Genomic DNA, 16,265 nt, shown 5'->3' on the forward strand with positions numbered 1-16,265 from the left:
CTAAGGCACTGAATCGAAGTGCTAGAGGTGTCACTACAGACCCTGGTTTGATTCCAGGCTGTATCACAACCGGCTGTGATTGGGAGTCCCATAGGGCAGCGCACAATTGGTCCAGCGTCGTTAGGGTTTGGCTGGGGTAGGCCGTCCATTGTAAAAAACATTTTGTTCTTAACTGACTTGCCTAAAAAAATAAAGAAATAACTGTATCTTTAAGGCGAGAACGCGCAGGCGGCGTGCAATCTGCAAAGCGTCCTTTTGGTTTCCAAGGGAACCCTCGAAGAGATCGCGGATAGTCGGGAATTAGATTTAGATTCTTTGTATGGTTCTCGGACAATATTTTAAACCGTTGAATGTGAGATTTATCATGACTCAAGACTTTTAACTAATATCCTCTTGACAACTATTTACGGTGCTTTAGAGGTAAGACATGCATTGTCTTTTTTTATTTTCAAGTATTTATGTCAGCTCCAGAGGGGTATTTGACAAAAGACTGCTTGACTGATAGTGCTAAATGTAACTTTATATTCTACCGCCATTTTCCGAAGTATGAGCACATTGAGCAGCTTTGTTAAGCACCATGAGGCTTTATGGGCAGAATGTTCCATTTACCCTTATGAAAATAAGTTGTTTTCCAATCAAAAGGATTTTATGCATGCACCTGTCTAATGCATATTTGCTAGCTGTCTGAATGCGAGTAACTTAGTTATAGCTAAATCATGTATCAGTTACAGAAGTGAAATGGGAAGGACTTTGTTCAGACTTATGTCTTAATCTTTAACTTGTTAGCTAATGTTTTTTTTGTTCTTACCAAATGAAGGTTCTTTGTGCAGGGAATGCACAGTGAAGCTTTTGAAGAGCGATTGTTTATTTTATTTTAATTTAATTCAAAAGGTGATTCCCAACCTTTTTTGGTTACTGTACCCCGAATCACATTTTTCTCAGTCCGGAGAACCCACAAAGTACTTCCTCGTGTGCATTTTACCAGTAGGCCTATGGTCTTTTGAGTCTTCCCAAGTACCCCCTATGGCAAGGGGAGGGAAAGTAAGGCACGCCGGGCACTTCAATCTGGCCCGCAATACATAAAAAAATGTCGTGGTATCCAATTGGTCTTGTCCCATTGCTGCAACTCCCGTACGGACTCGGGAGAGCCGTGCTTCCTCGGAAACACGACCCAGCTTCTTGACACAATACACGCTTAAACTGGAAGTCAGCCGCACCAATGTGTAGGAGAAACACCGTACACCTGGCGACCGTGACAGCGTGCATGCGCCCGGCCCACCACAGGACGACGCTGGGCCAATTGTGCGCCGCCTCATGGGTCTCCCAGTCACGGCCAGCAGTGACACAGCCTGGGGTCGAACCCTGGTCTGGACTAAGGCACTGTGATGATGTGCCTTAAATCACTGTGCCACTGTGCCACTAGGTACAATACATGTACCCCCAGGGGTAACCAGTAGACTGATCTGGTCTACCATCTGATCTGATCTGCTAAAGCTATTATAAATTGGGTTTGTCTACAATTTTCTAATTGTGTAAATGCATTGCCATCAACTTGAGCTGAATTCTTCACCATGCCATTGAAATAATGTTTGTCTGCTCTGCTTTGCCCATCAGATCAACTATTGAATGAGTGTATAAGAAGTCTGCTGCTGGTAGAGAGATGGAGAGTGACTCTCACACACTGCCACTCCTCCCTATATATCTTCCTTATCCTGCCACTCTCTACCACTGCCTGCCTTTCTCTTCCTCTCTTTTGCAAACTTCTTCCACTGTTCGTGTTTCACTCCCTCTGTCTCCTCTATCGATCCCACCATCCCCTACTTCACTTTGTCCCACAGCCCCAGCTTCAATTCACCTCAAGACTGAACCTCTCTCCCCTCTTTTACACACCTTGTCCCCACCTTTGTTTCTTGATGGACAAAACTTACACTGCATAAACTCTCTAACCACATCTGAAGAAGATGACTTGACCTGCCTCAACTGGCTGCATCAAAGAGGCAACTTGCTTCCCCTGCAGCCCCTGCCCAAAACAACACCACTGCCTCAGCTGGAGCCCCAGGATCCCATACCTACCCCAAACCTTCCTCCCTCCCCATCCAAGCCCCCTTACTCCTTTAGCAGTCTAATCTTCATGGCGATAGAGGACTCGCCAGACAAGAGGCTCCCAGTAAAGGGCATCTATGAATGGATAGTGAACAGCTTCCCCTACTACAGAGCAGCACCTGGGGGATGGAGAAACTCTGTTCGCCACAACCTGTCTCTGAGTAAGAGCTTCCGTCGGATTCACAGGGACAAGAGCCAGGTGAGATGTGTTCACTGGTTTTCAATGTGTCAGTTTGCATGGTCTAGTTTTTGGGTTGAAATGATGGTGTTTAGTGATATTGAAGATTGTGTATGATTTATTTTTCAGTTGGTGGGGAAGGGCTCACTGTGGTGTGTGTGTCCAGAATATCGACATGCTCTTCTGGAGGTGCTCAGGAAAGCACATTATTACCACGGCACCAACAGTAACTTACTAAACAACCCTGCGTTGTGAGTATGAACAAACACATTTTCAGTTTAGTTCAGTGTTAAATATCATGACCAATTTGCCCAAAGATTTGTTGGTTAATGAATGTCAGTTAATGATTTGACTTACAGTAGTAGACTTATCACAACCCAGTCAGACCCTTACCAGTAGTCCAACTAACTGTATTTGTCATCCCTCTCTGTCCTGTGTGTCCGTGGAGCAGGTTGGAGGGAGCTGATTACGAAGTATCTATGGTGTATGACACTGTGGAGATCTCAGGTTAGCCCTCCTCCATCACTAAGCATGTCAGCCTCATAGATCCTGATAACCATGCTGAACGTTGGGGTAAACTACAGCCCCTGACAGTATTGTAGTGCCTCTTACAAATGTTTTTTTTAAGATGTCAGTTTCCTCTTAATTTTTCATTCATAGTTTAATCTAAATACTTATTTTCAATTGAGGAACAATTTATCTATCTATTACGCCTTAACTCGTCTGCTGATTAAAAAATAAATAATCCTAACCCTTTCTCTGCATGTTGCATGGTTGGTGAGTTTGTGTGCTGTTGTCTTGACAACAACCTTCTATTGCCTTGGCAACCTATAGCCATAGCAACATGCTGGCTCAGTTCTTTATGTCACTCTCTTTTAGAGCAGTGCTTATGTAAGACTGGTTTTGGCCAAGGCCAGTAATTCCCTACATTCCACTTAGATTGTCTACAGGGTATACACTGTAATGTAGTGATTGGTGGAAGAAATTGATAGTTACATATTGCATTGTTATTTTGGATGATATTATATCGATACTTTGACTCCAAGTATTGATTTGTAAAATATATATATATATATGAGTACCAGTCAAGTTTGGACACACCTACTCATTCCAGGGTTTTTCTTTATTTTTTACAATTGTCTACATTGTAGAATAATAGTAAAGACATTAAAACTATGAAATAAAACAAATAGAATCATTTAGTAATCAAAAAAGTGTTAAACAAATCAAAATATATTTTATATTTGAGATTCTTCAAAGTAGCCACCCTTTGCCTTGATGACAGCTTTGCACACTCTTGGCATTCTCTCAACCAGCTTCATGAGGTACTCACCTGGAATGCATTTCAATTAACAGGTGTGCCTTGTTAATTTGTGGAATTTCTTTCCTTAAACATTTGAACCAATCAGTTGTGTTGTGACAAGGTAGGGGTGGTATACAGAAGATAGCTCTATTTGATAAAAGATCAAGACCTTATATTATGGCAAGAACAGCTCAAATAAGCAAAGAGAAACGACAGCTATCATTACGTTAAGACATGAAGGTCAGTCAATCTGGAAAATTTCAAGAACTTTGAACGTTTCTTCAAGTGCAGTCACAAAAACCATAAAGAGCTACGATGAAACTGGCTCTCATGAGGACCGCCACAGGATTGGAAAACCCAGAGTTACCTATGCTGCAGAGGATAAGTTCATTAGAGTTACCAGCCTCAGAAATTGCAGCCTAAATAAATGCTTCACATATTTCAAGTAACAGACACATCTCAACATCAACTGTTCATAGGAGACTGCGGGAATCAGCCCTTCATGGTTGAATTGCTGCAAAGAAACCACTACTAAAGGACACCAATAATAAGAAGAGACTTGCTTGGGCCAAGAAACACGAGCAATAGACCGGTGGAAATCTGTCCTTTGGTCTGATTAGTCCGAATTTGATATTTTTGCTTCCAACCGCTATGTCTATGTGAGATGCAGATTAGGTGAACAGATGATCTCCGCATGTGTGGTTCCCGCTGTGAAGCATTGAGGAGGAGGAGGTGTGATGGTGTGGGGGTGCTTTGCTGGTGACACTGTCAGTGATTTATTTAGAATTTAAGTCCCACTTAACCAGTATGGCTACCACAGAATTATGCAGCGTTACGCCATCCCATCTGGTTTGTGCTTAGTGGGACTATCATTTGTTTCCCAACAGGACAATGACCCAACACACCTCCAGGCTGTGTAAGGGCTATTTGACCAAGTCAGAGAGTGATGGAGTGCTGCATCAGATGACCTGGCCTCCACAATCACCCAACCTCAACACAATTAAGATGATTTGGGATGAGTTGGACCACAGAGTGAAGGAAAAGCAACCAACAAGTGCTTAGCATATGTGGGAACTCCTTCAAAGTGTTGGAAAAGCATTCCTGGTGACTACCTCAAGGTGCTGGTTGAGAGAATGCCAAGAGTGTGCAAAGCTGTCAAGGCAAAGGGTGGCTACTTTTTTACCTTGTTTTTGGTTACTACACGTGTTATTTCATAGTTTTGTGTCTTCAATATTATTCTACATTGTAGAAAATAGTAAAAAATAAAGAAAAACCCTTGAATGAGTAGGTGTGTCCAAACTTTTGACAGGTGAGATATACAGTACCAATCTAAGCACAATATCCCATAATGACAAAGTGAAAAATTTGGGCAAATTGTTTGAGAATGAATTACAGAAATATTTTTTTCCATAAGTAATCACACTCCTGCGTCAAACTTTGAGGCGATTACACCTTTGAGTTATCTTGGGTATGTTTGTATCAGCTTTGCACACCTGGATTTGGGGATTTTATCCCATTCTTCCTTTCAGAGTTTCTTAAGCTCTTAAGTTAGATGGGGAGTGGTGGTGAACAGCAATCTTCATGTCTTTCCATAGATTTTCAATAGTATTCAAGTCTGGGATTTGGCTGGAGCTATTCCTGGAGCTTTGTTCTGAAGCTATTCCAGCGTTGCTTTGGCTGTATGCTTGGGGTCATTGTCCTGTTGGAACTTAAATCTTCGCCCCAGTCTAAGGTCGTTTGCACTCTGAAGCAGGTTCTCATCAAGGATTTGCCTGTATTAGGCTCTATTCATTGTTTCCTCTATCCTTACCAGTCTCACAGTCCCTGCCGCTGAATAGCATTCCCATAGCATGATGCTGCCACAATCGTGCTTCATGGTAGGGATGGTGTTAGATGGGTCATGAACTGTGCCTGGTTTTCTCCAGACATAGCGCTTTGCATTCAGGCCAAAGAGTTCAATTTTTGTCTCATCAGACCAAATAAGTTTTTGCTTGGAGTCTTTCATCTGCCTTTTTGCAAACTCTAGGCAGGCTGTCGTGCCTTTTTCTTAGGAGTGGCTTCCGTCTGCCAACTCTCCCAAAAATACCAGATTGGTGAAGAGCTGTAGAGACTGTTGTCCTTTTTGCGGGTTCTCCCTTCTCAGCCAATTAACTCTGTAGTTCTTCTTTCCCGGTTCCTTGGTTGGATGGCCAGCTCTAAGCAGAGTCTGTGTAGTTCAATAATGTTTTCCATTTCCCAATGATAGAGACCACTGAGCTCTTGGAAACCTTCAACACTAGAAATAGTTTTATACCTTTCCCCAGATGGATGCCTCATCACAATTCTATCTCAGAGATCTACGGAAAGTTCCTTGGACATCCTGGTGTAGTTTCTGCTCTGACATACGCTGTCAACTTTGGGACCTTATATAGACAGGTATGTTTCTATCTAAATCTGTAGATCAGTCTAATGTCCACCCCCTGCCAGGTCCAGAAGTGACCCAGCATCCGTTTGGGCCTCAGCATCTTATTTACATAAGTATTCAGACCCTTTGCTATGAGACTCGAAATTGAGCTTAGGTGCACCCTGTTTCCATTTATCATCCTTGAGATGTTTCTACAACTTGATTGGAGTCCACTTGTGGTAAATTCAATTAAATGGACATGATTTGGAAAGGCACACAGCTCTCTATATAAGGCCCCACAGTTGACAGTGCATGTCAGAGCAAAAACCAAGCCATGAGGTCGAATGAATTCCCCTCAAAGCTCAGAGACAGGATTGTGTCAAGAGACAGATCTGAGGAAGGGTAACCAAACATTTCTGCAGCATTGAAGGTCCCCAAGAACACAGTGGCCTCCACCATTCTTAAATGGAAGAAGTTTGGAACCACCAAGACTCTTCCTAGAGCTGGCCGCCCGGCCAAACTGATCAATCGGGGGAGAAGGGCCTTGGTCAGGGAGGTGAACAAGACCCCATGGGTCAGTCGGATAGAGCTCCATAGTTCTTCTGTGGAGATGGGAGAACCCTCTAGAAGGACAACCATCTCTGCAGCACTCCACCAATCAGGTCTTTATGGTAGAGTGGCCAGACGGAAGCCACTCCTCAGTAAAAGGCACATGACAGCCCACTTGGATTTTGCCAATAGCCCCCTAAAGGACTCTTAGACCACGAGCAATAAGATTCTCTGGTCTGATGAAACCAAGATTGAACTCCTTGGCCTGAATGCCAAGCGTCACGTCTGGAGGAAACCTGGCACCATCCCTACGGTGAATCATGGCGGTGGCAGCATTATGCTGTGGGGATGTTTTTCAGTGGCAGGGACTGGGAGACTAGTCAGGATCGAGGGAACAATGAACAGAGAAAAGTACAGAGAGATCCTTGATGAAAACCTGCTCCAGAGCACTCAGGACTTCAGACTGGGGCGAAGTTTCACCTTCCAATCGGACAACGACCCTAAGTACAAAGCCAAAACAATGCAGGAGTGGCTTCGGGACAAGTCTCTGAATGTCCTTGAGTGGCCGAGCCAGAGCCCTGACTTGAACCCGATCGAACATTTCTGGAGAATAAGGCTATCTCATTTTATAATAAGGCTGTAACGTAACTTTAATGTGGAAAAAGTCAAGGGGTCTGAATACTATACGAAAGCACTGTTTTGTGAGGAACATGTTTGGAACATCAAATTGCAATAAAATGCAGGATTGAATCGCAATACATATAGAATTGTTTAAAATCGCAATTGTATCATTACCTTAGTATCATGATAATATTGTATCGTGAGGTCCCTAGCAATACCTAGACCTACTGTAATCTCTTTAAACTGTTCAATTGTTCTACTGTATAGGACACTATTATAAACAATTGCACATCAACCACATGGATGTTGATGTGCCACATTTTTCAATGTACAGTATAAAAACTATTTTGGGTCTCTCTCACACAGATTCCCTTTGTCAAACTCTCCTCCCCTCCTCCCCCTCTACCCGAGCCTTGACCTTAGACAACCCACCTCTCTCCTCAAATCCACCTTGCCCTCTGACCCCTGACCATGAGGAGATGGTCAACATGGAGGCAATGGAATATGAGGAAGAGGTTGGTGAGGAGATGGAGAAAGACCCCCTGTTAGACAGTGGCTACATAGAGTTACACTACTACCAGTATCACCAGTACCAGTATCTGGTCCTGCCCGGGGACACTGAACTGGATCTGGAGACCATAGAGATCCTGCAGCTGGATGCTGAGGCCCAAGAGGCTGCTGGGTCACTTCTGGACCTGGCAGGGGGTGGACATTAGACTGATCTACAGATAAGGACATGCAGTGTGGTCTAAACAAATTAACCAATAGACTGAACTACACTGATGTAAGGAGATTATGTGCAACCTGAGTAATATAAATTGGCAATACGTTGCTGTGTGCTGACATTTTGACACTGCCTGAGATTTGATTTGCTGTCATAAAGTGATATACTGTAGCTACTATGATTGCACATCCAAGCCACCCTACCTGATGCATGTGAACACATTTAAGCCACTCGCCACACGCATTGACACATACCAGACATTGTCATATGCTTTTGGTATAAATTGAGGGAAACTACTGACACTGTACTGATAAGAATCAATACCTCTATATTTTGATGGAATACTACAGATGAATGATAACATGAGAAATCTACTGCCAATTAATCCACTTTCAGATTCAGGGGAAAAAGGAAGTTATGTTTGATTCTGAATCCTGAATCTGATTTTATAATAATCTCTTTACCAGGTGCATCTTTTATTGAACACTTATTATTGTGCAGCATTTATTTTATAGGCTATGTCTATGTTTAGAAAGAAACATTAGACATGTGTCATTCATTCAACTCTTTTTCATTTCATAATTGTATTAACAATAAAGCACCAAAATCTTATAGGAAATGTTCATATTTTTTTTGCAGGAATGCAGTGTTCAAACGTTTTATCATGTACACCTTTTTCAAATACTTTATGGCAATCTATCAAGGAATCAAATATTTAGATATTTTATATTTCTAAAGATCTTTGCATTCCTTGGATTCAATGTGCAGACTGACACCCTAATTAGTGGGGAGACATTTGACTGGAAATAACAAGTAACCGAAATAAATGCACATGTTTATTTGTGCCCGTCTAGGTATTATGTCAAGAGCCAAAGCGCAAGATTAACATGTTGAAAAAATCATAGCTATGTAGGAAAGTCGATTTTGGGTGTGGTGTTGATGGCATAACCACACTTTATATTCCGCGTTCGTAGCACTTCGATAAAACTACATTTGCCATCATCATTAGCGTATCCGTTATCGCCTGGAGGATCTTGGTAAATGTAGTTTAACTACTTCCCGGGATTACGCCATTGATCAACACTAAAACTACAAGGCGATCGGACACGGAAGTGACAATTCGTAGTTGGAAAGTTTTCATGGTTGCAGTGTTGTTATTTTTCTGACTCATAGCTATCTAGCTCGTTCCTGTGAAATTCGCTCATTTGGGATACCAAAGGTAAAACAGTGTTTCAGTTAATAAATCACGACTGTTCATGAACAGTAAACTATCGTTAACAATTGTGAGAATGTTTTTGTTAGCTAGTTGCTTTTAGCTCGCCGAAAAAAAGCATCGCTAGTTGGGGTGTGCGGTCAGTTACGTTAGCTAAAATATTGTACTATGCCGTGTCAACTAGCTAGATTGCTGAATAATTTCACTTGCCAACTAATGCCCTCAATGTATCAAATTGTTATTGATTTAGAGTAGGCATAAACTGTTGTCTAGACTCTGGTAGTAGTATAAAAGGAGTGTGAAATTGTTTGGGCCTTTCTATGTACTGTTAGCTAGTTTCAGTCATGCATATGCCTTTGTTACTCTGTACACTGCCTTTCGGACAGTCATGGTACCACACCTTCAGAGCACCGGTCATAATTGCTAATTGGCTATCTTGTCTATGACAGGAGTAATGTAATAGTGTGTGAACACATTCATTTTATTCTGATCTAAGAATGTCTAGTAAGGTGGGATATTGATGTAGCTTCCTACCAGGTAAGGAATTGTAATGTTGTGTTGATCGATATAGCCCTATTTGCACATTCCCCCCTTTCAGCAAGGGTGGCTACTAACACTGCAACAAAGAGCCTCATTGAGAGGGCCAAAGGAATCTCCGCGTGGATGTGGAGCATGCATTAGCTCGCAGCAGGGTTGATGTATCACACATTACTTAGACACAGTCCTGCACATAGACCAACATTGTCTAATGATTTAAAGAGTATCTGTGTATGAATCATTTCTCATTGGGTTTTCCTCATGGGGAAAAAAAGAATACAAATTCTATGTTAGTCTGTCTTTCATGGCCTCAGTTCGAGCTTGAATTGTTTTTACAAGGAGTGAGATGACATGTCCAAATATAATGGCATAACAAGTTACCAGAGTTGTAACACTCAGTAGTTATACAGTATCATCAGCGTTGATATCAGCTTGATGTGAGACAGGCCTACATCTAACCGACACTAACATGAAACAATTCACACATCAGATAAGTACCTACATATAAGTCAAAATGTCATGTCTGTCCTGTTACCCACAGGGAGCAATGGGGAGTGAGCCAGGTCCAGTCCAGATTGTGACAGTGTGTAAGAAGGATCACTCCTTTGCCTTGGACACAGAGGCTTTAGGACGGGTTCTGCTTGCACCGGAGGTTCGGGATAAACATGTGGTGGTGCTCTCGGTGGCCGGGGCCTTCCGGAAAGGCAAGAGCTTCATTCTGGACTTCATGCTCCGCTACATGTACAGGAAGGTCAGTGTTTCTGAAAATGGAACATGTACAGCCACACTTGGTTCAAAGTTCAGTATGTCATTTGTTTTATATCACATACCATCTCTCCCTGTGATGTGAATTGTTTCCTGATATCAGACTTAATCCCAGGGCTGCTGACCAGTCAGTAATGTGTAGCGACGTCTGTATTCCTCCAGAAGCATGGTGAGGAGTGGCTGGGTCAGGAGGATGAGCCCCTGACTGGGTTCAAATGGAGGGGGGGCTCAGAGCCAGAGACCACCGGCATCCAGCTGTGGAGTGAGGTCTTCCTGGTGGAGAAGAGTGATGGGATGGAGGTACTGACTTGATATGGGCATTGGAACACAAAAGTATGCAAATTGTTATGTTTGTGTTGGTATTATGCATTTGATTGATGGATTGATTTCTGCCCTCTATAGGTGGCAGTATTACTGATGGACACCCAGGGTGCATTTGACAACCAGTCCACCGTGAAAGATTGTGCCACAATCTTTGCCCTCAGTACCATGACCAGCTCAATACAGGTGGTCTGCTATGCACTCATGTAATTTGTTATAATTGGTGTTACTTTTTAAAAACATTTATGTAATATGGTTGTGATTGTTTGTCTCTCTTGCAGATCTACAACCTCTCACAGAACATTCAGGAAGATGATCTGCAGCAGCTGCAGGTCCGTCTTCCTCAGCAGTAACATGTTTGCCTGGCTGAAACGACAGACTCTTGCTGACTCTATTCTCGGGAGGCACTGTGATGTTCCGATAATGAAAGGGGCTGTGCTCTTACAGTGGTTGGTTCTCTGGGTCTCTCTCACTGAAACACCCACACACACAGCCCTCCAGCCCCACCACCTTGCGTGGCTACTTATACGTTTTTCAAATCCAAGCAGCAAGAGGACTCAATCAGCTTGATTGCTCAAATCTGAGTTCTAAAACTACTGTAAACGTTGGACTCAATGAGGGTTAAAAAATAAACAGGGTATTCAGACCTGTGACCAGTGTGTACACAGTTCACATTGTGCCATGTGGTTTGGTGTCAGACAGACTAACATGTTCTACCTGTTCCACAGCCTGAGAACATTGCTCCCCAAGGGCATGGAAATATCAGGGAATTGAAAAACCTGTCACGGGTTTTGGATATCAATGTGCTCATTCAAAATCAGAGAATTTGAATGTACCTAAAGTACATTTTTGTCATTTATTATTTGATTTCCTCTGCATAATGAAGGACATCCTTTATGTTCTGTCTTCTTCCAGCTGTTCACAGAGTATGGACGCCTTGCCATGGATGAAATCTTCCTGAAGCCATTTCAGGTATGAGAACCAAAAGTCTTATAAATACAAAGCAATTGGTTATTTAGAATCTAGACCAATCAACTTTAAGTTCCTTTTGACTTTGCTTGCTGCTTAGGGTATAATATTTGCTAACTAAAAGTGCATTATTATATGTGCCTTGTTTTTAATATATATTGGTCGCTCCATTCTCCCATTTTCTCAGTCTCTGATGTTCCTAATCAGGGATTGGAGCTTTCCCTATGAATATACATATGGTCTGAAGGGAGGCAGTGAGTTCCTTGATAAACGTCTACAGGTACTAGACCCTTTTTATGGTACAATTTGAAATTGTTGGTGCTGCACTGTGTAAGACGAGAGAGTACATTTTGCCAGGTTTAAGTGTGCATTGGTGATAGTAACCAGTATTTGTGATGTTGTGCAGGTGAAAGAGACCCAGCATGAGGAACTACAGACAGTGAGGGAACACATTCATTCCTGCTTCACCTCCATCAACTGTTTCCTGCTACCACATCCTGGGTTGAAGGTTGCCACCAGCCCCGCTTTCAAGGGCCAGCTTAGTGGTATGGTTACTCCTTGTCCACCTTGTTAATCCATCTAATGATAACCACCTGAGTGTCTGAGGAAGAAACTTAATCGGTTTCAAACCTGTGTGTCAGATGTGGCTCCAGAGTTTAAAGAGGGGCTTCGGCACCTCATCCCCACACTGCTGCATCCAGACAACCTGGCTGAGAAAGAGATCAACGGCAACAAAGTCACCTGCAGGGGCCTGCTGGAGTTCTTCAAGGTGAGACTGTGTTTTTAGCCCTCTGACTGCCAGGTTTGTATCATTATGTTGTGTTTGACAGTGGAATGTTTGATTTCAGGCGTACATCAAGATCTACCAGGGTGAAGACCTACCACACCCAAAGTCCATGCTGCTGGTACACACCCATTTATCACTTAGATTTCAGCATTACACCTCTTTGAGAGATGTAATGTAAATGCTGTATTGCTCTTCCAACAGACATGTTCATATTTGAGGAGGTTCTTAGTCTTGAGTTTTTGTTCAATGTCACTAGTCCACTGCCAGTAAATGTACATTGCATCTCTCTCACACAAGGCCACAGCAGAGGCCAACAACCTGGCAGCCGTGGCGGCAGCCAAAGACCAGTATTACAAGAACATGGAGAAGGTGGGTTTGCGTTCTTGGCAAAGAAAGCTATGTGCATTTTTTCATCTGAAAGAATAATTCATCTTAACACTTAAGGCCTTGCATTCTGTATTAATCTATCGTCCTAAAGGTCTGCGGGGGAGACCTTCCCTATGTGGCTCCTGCATCTCTGGAGGAGAAGCACCACTTCTTCCTCCAGGAGTCCCTCCATGTCTTCTCCTCCACCAAGAAGATGGGAGGACAGGAGTTCTGTGACCGCTACCAAGACCAGCTTGAGGCCGAGTTGGTAGAGCTGTGGCAGTCTTTCAGAAAGCACAATGAGGTAAGAGAGACTGACTCACAACCCACTTGGCACCAGATCCATTTTTGTCAGTAAACATTTTATTTTCCATTTTAAATTTACTGCGGATACATAAAAGGTAGAATTATTGAAGTTAAGTTTACAGATAAACATTTTGATTAATAATTTATTTTATTTCTCTTTGAAAGTCAAAGAATGTCTTCACTGCATTCCGGACGCCTGCAGTGCTGTTTGTCCTTGTGTGCTTCCTGTACGTGCTGTCAGGGCTATTGCTCTTCATCGGCCTGGCTACCATTGCTTTTGCATGTGACTGTGTCTTGGGCCTGGCCATGGTCGCCATGCTCACCTGGGCCTTCATACGCTATTCGGGAAAATACCGGGGGCTGGGGGGAGCCATCGACCAGACGGCAGGTGTCATATTGCAGCAGGTGAGAACATATTTTGAATTGTAAGTGTGGGTGGGACATGAGACAAGGCCCATTACAGTTGGTGCACAGAGTATGCAGTTGGACTGTAAAAAAAATAGCTAGGCATAGTTGTTTGTGAACTTTTGGTAAGAATCAAAATGTCCTTAGAAGTAATTCAAGTACCCTTATTTAAATGTTTCATTCAATGCAATTTAATTATGTCCTTGTCTTTCAGGCCACTGTGGTGTTGAATAAGTCGAGGCCAGCGGTGGCTAAGATGAAGAAATCCAGCTAGATGGCCTCTTTATCTCATTGCAATACAACATGCACACATCCCAGCACTAAAGCCTTACCATGCTATCACATGGAACCGACATATAGCACTGTCAAGGTGCAGTTACAACACCAACACATGATTACAATGGCAGTGGGAGGTCAACATAATGCACATACACCAGCATTTTTTCAATCGCACAATTTTACACTACATCACTCTATCTACATCAAGATGAGACCATATAGTCTTACAGAGTATCTGGGGCAAAGGTGCATTATCTCATACCCATGGGGTTGTTTAATCCTCTGGACCTATTTTTAACTCTGACTGACACTGCCATTCGCACACTCCTCCTTGTCTGTAAAGACAACCCAGTGATGTTTACTTAGACACCCTAGACCCAAGTAATGCATTGTTATTGGACATGCCATGGATTTCAATGCATCATAATCTATGTATCCTTTGTGACCAATGCTTATTACTAAGAGGCTTGCATGGAGGCTTTTAAGTCAAATTAGACTAGAGCAGTTTATCCTCCTGATGGAATTGAACTATGCTGTGCTGTAATGGGGTATACATGTAGCCAGATCTTCTTGACTTTATGCTGGTCTCTTTGTACCGCTCTGTGGCCTTCCATCCCATTCCCAGTTTTGCAGCATGCTCCTTATTTGCTTCCCCTTATCCATGTCAGGGATTCCATGTTGTACTGTTTTTGCTTTTGTGTTTTATTCCAGGCTTGGAATCATACTGTAATATCTCTCATTTTATGTTTTTACAAGTCCACTTTAGAGGCACCACTGTTCTCCCTTGACCAAAAATGTCTTGCGTTACTTCTGACATTGAATGGTTGGTTGAGAAATGTTAGTTAAGTGGCACTTACTTGATGAATGAATGCTCCAAAGATATATTATCCATATTATATGTAAGATTTCACTATACAGAGGATAACTTGAAATTAGATTGTGATCATTTGAGAACTTGAAAAAAAATCTGGTTTGTGTGTAAACAAGTGATGGGTAATATGAGGCCCTTGGTCACCTGTCAGCCAAAGAATTACCCATAAGCATAGGGGTACAATGAAAGGCAAGAGACCTTACTTGTCCTCAGAATCCAAATAATTATACATAGTTCTAAAAGTTGTATTGTCTCTGACATTCTTTTTGTACATTCCATGTCTATGTTCCATTCCATTGTTGAGGCAAACAATTGGAGTTTTTTTCCGCATTTACTATTGCACTCTCCCTCCTCTCTGTACTGTTACGTTTTAACTCATTCAACAAATAAAAATATACATTACAGTAGATGCATGAAATTCATTGCTTTTTTTAATCATCTTTTGCAGTATTGTTTTGTGGCCTTGGTAACTATGTTTTATTTACTTTTTTTAGAATAAGTATTGCTTAAGCCAAATAAAATGCAAAAGACCTGTATGTTTGGTTGAGTTCTTGACGAGTTCATATACCTATTTCACTATAAATTGGATATATATATATATATACACCTATGTCAAGCCAAAAACGTTTTTCATTCAATTATTCTGTTGTTCCTTTTACTGAGTGGGTCAGAATGGATATAGGCCTACAGAAGATTGATGACATTATTGATATTATGAAGATAGCAATCTTATGAGATGAATCAATCACCTCTTACTGTTAGTTGGCATCAAGCAGGGTTATTGAATTAATTCATAGGGTGGGCGTGCCAACGGACAGGTTTTTGTGTTGTACACTGCTTCGTTGTAACCGAATGAAAAGGGGTTATTATCCATTCATACTCCAGTGGCGGAGCCGTTCCCTCTTTTTATTTTGTTTTTGTCCCTCCTACTTCCCCCCTCTTGCTGTCACTCCTTTCTATGCTCCACAATGCTGCTCCCACCAGTATGTACTGCGCAGTGAAATTTGCTATAGCGAAAATCATGTCCTTGTTTCCTTATATGGTGATCGGCGTCGCGGGCTGCCTTGTTGAACCGAGGCGCGTGCACTGCCGCTGCCACCATTCGCTTCCATATTTGGAAGTGAGTTCAACAATCCTTGTAGAGGGGGTGTGGTGAGGCGAGAAAGAGCAAATGAGACCGAATACTGAGTTATTGTGGATCCTATACCATGATAAATAATTATTCTCGTATCTGAATAGCATACGTGTCCGTAGTCTTATATTGTACTCACAGAATCACTGTGATGCAGGGCGAATGTTTCCCCAAATATTTTGTCAAGTGAATGTCAGTGGCCGGCCTCAGGCATAAAAGCAACAACGTGCAGCATCTTTTGAGAATTAAGGGATACTCATCCTCGCATCCGTGCAATTCTAATTTCATAAAACATGAAAATAGACTTCTATTTTATATAAATGTTGTTTATTTGTTAACATGTTATTTTAAACGTTTGTCAAAAATGTTGAATTTCTAATCCCACCATGCTCCATGTTAAAACTAACGACCACTCTTTCCTGGAGATGCTCGCGCTTCTCACCCCGCCATCAA

General features: G+C 42.2%; 2 protein-coding genes across 3 annotated transcripts; both read left to right on the forward strand.

Annotated features, from left to right (window-relative positions):
* Positions 1 to 2: 2 nt before the first annotated feature.
* On the forward strand, positions 3 to 8,702 carry LOC129858060 (forkhead box protein N2-like). Its single transcript, XM_055926972.1, has 5 exons — positions 3 to 420; positions 1,615 to 2,302; positions 2,411 to 2,532; positions 2,733 to 2,788; positions 7,504 to 8,702. Exons 2-5 carry the CDS (start codon positions 1,661 to 1,663, stop codon positions 7,851 to 7,853), a joined length of 1,170 nt encoding a protein of 389 aa, XP_055782947.1. The 5' UTR covers positions 3 to 420; positions 1,615 to 1,660; the 3' UTR covers positions 7,854 to 8,702.
* Positions 8,703 to 8,971: 269 nt separating this feature from the next.
* Positions 8,972 to 15,216, forward strand: LOC129858057 (atlastin-3-like). Of its 2 annotated transcripts, none has more exons than XM_055926966.1 (14): positions 8,972 to 9,080; positions 10,153 to 10,362; positions 10,539 to 10,676; positions 10,779 to 10,883; positions 10,979 to 11,029; positions 11,613 to 11,669; positions 11,854 to 11,946; positions 12,073 to 12,211; positions 12,308 to 12,435; positions 12,515 to 12,571; positions 12,751 to 12,822; positions 12,932 to 13,123; positions 13,291 to 13,530; positions 13,745 to 15,216. In XM_055926966.1, exons 2-14 carry the CDS (start codon positions 10,159 to 10,161, stop codon positions 13,802 to 13,804), a joined length of 1,536 nt encoding a protein of 511 aa, XP_055782941.1. In that variant the 5' UTR covers positions 8,972 to 9,080; positions 10,153 to 10,158; the 3' UTR covers positions 13,805 to 15,216. The 2 variants fall into 2 exon arrangements, with proteins under 2 accessions (XP_055782941.1, XP_055782942.1); XM_055926967.1 differs by having other exon boundaries at positions 10,542 to 10,676.
* Positions 15,217 to 16,265: the final 1,049 nt, after the last annotated feature.

The sequence above is a fragment of the Salvelinus fontinalis genome, chromosome 6 (assembly GCF_029448725.1).
Source record: "Salvelinus fontinalis isolate EN_2023a chromosome 6, ASM2944872v1, whole genome shotgun sequence".
Taxonomy (NCBI): Eukaryota; Metazoa; Chordata; class Actinopteri; order Salmoniformes; family Salmonidae; genus Salvelinus; species Salvelinus fontinalis.

Excerpts from the sequence above, each read along its gene's own strand:
- LOC129858060 (XM_055926972.1), top strand. The coding sequence starts at position 1,661 with ATGGAGAGTGACTCTCACACACTGCCACTCCTCCCTATATATCTTCCT. Across the intron at positions 2,533-2,732 it reads TTACTAAACAACCCTGCGTT|GTTGGAGGGAGCTGATTACG; the intron begins GTGAGTATGAAC and ends TCCGTGGAGCAG. Across the intron at positions 2,789-7,503 it reads TGACACTGTGGAGATCTCAG|ATTCCCTTTGTCAAACTCTC; the intron begins GTTAGCCCTCCT and ends TCTCTCACACAG.
- LOC129858057 (XM_055926966.1), top strand. The coding sequence starts at position 10,159 with ATGGGGAGTGAGCCAGGTCCAGTCCAGATTGTGACAGTGTGTAAGAAG. Across the intron at positions 12,823-12,931 it reads ATTACAAGAACATGGAGAAG|GTCTGCGGGGGAGACCTTCC; the intron begins GTGGGTTTGCGT and ends ATCGTCCTAAAG. Across the intron at positions 13,531-13,744 it reads CAGGTGTCATATTGCAGCAG|GCCACTGTGGTGTTGAATAA; the intron begins GTGAGAACATAT and ends CTTGTCTTTCAG.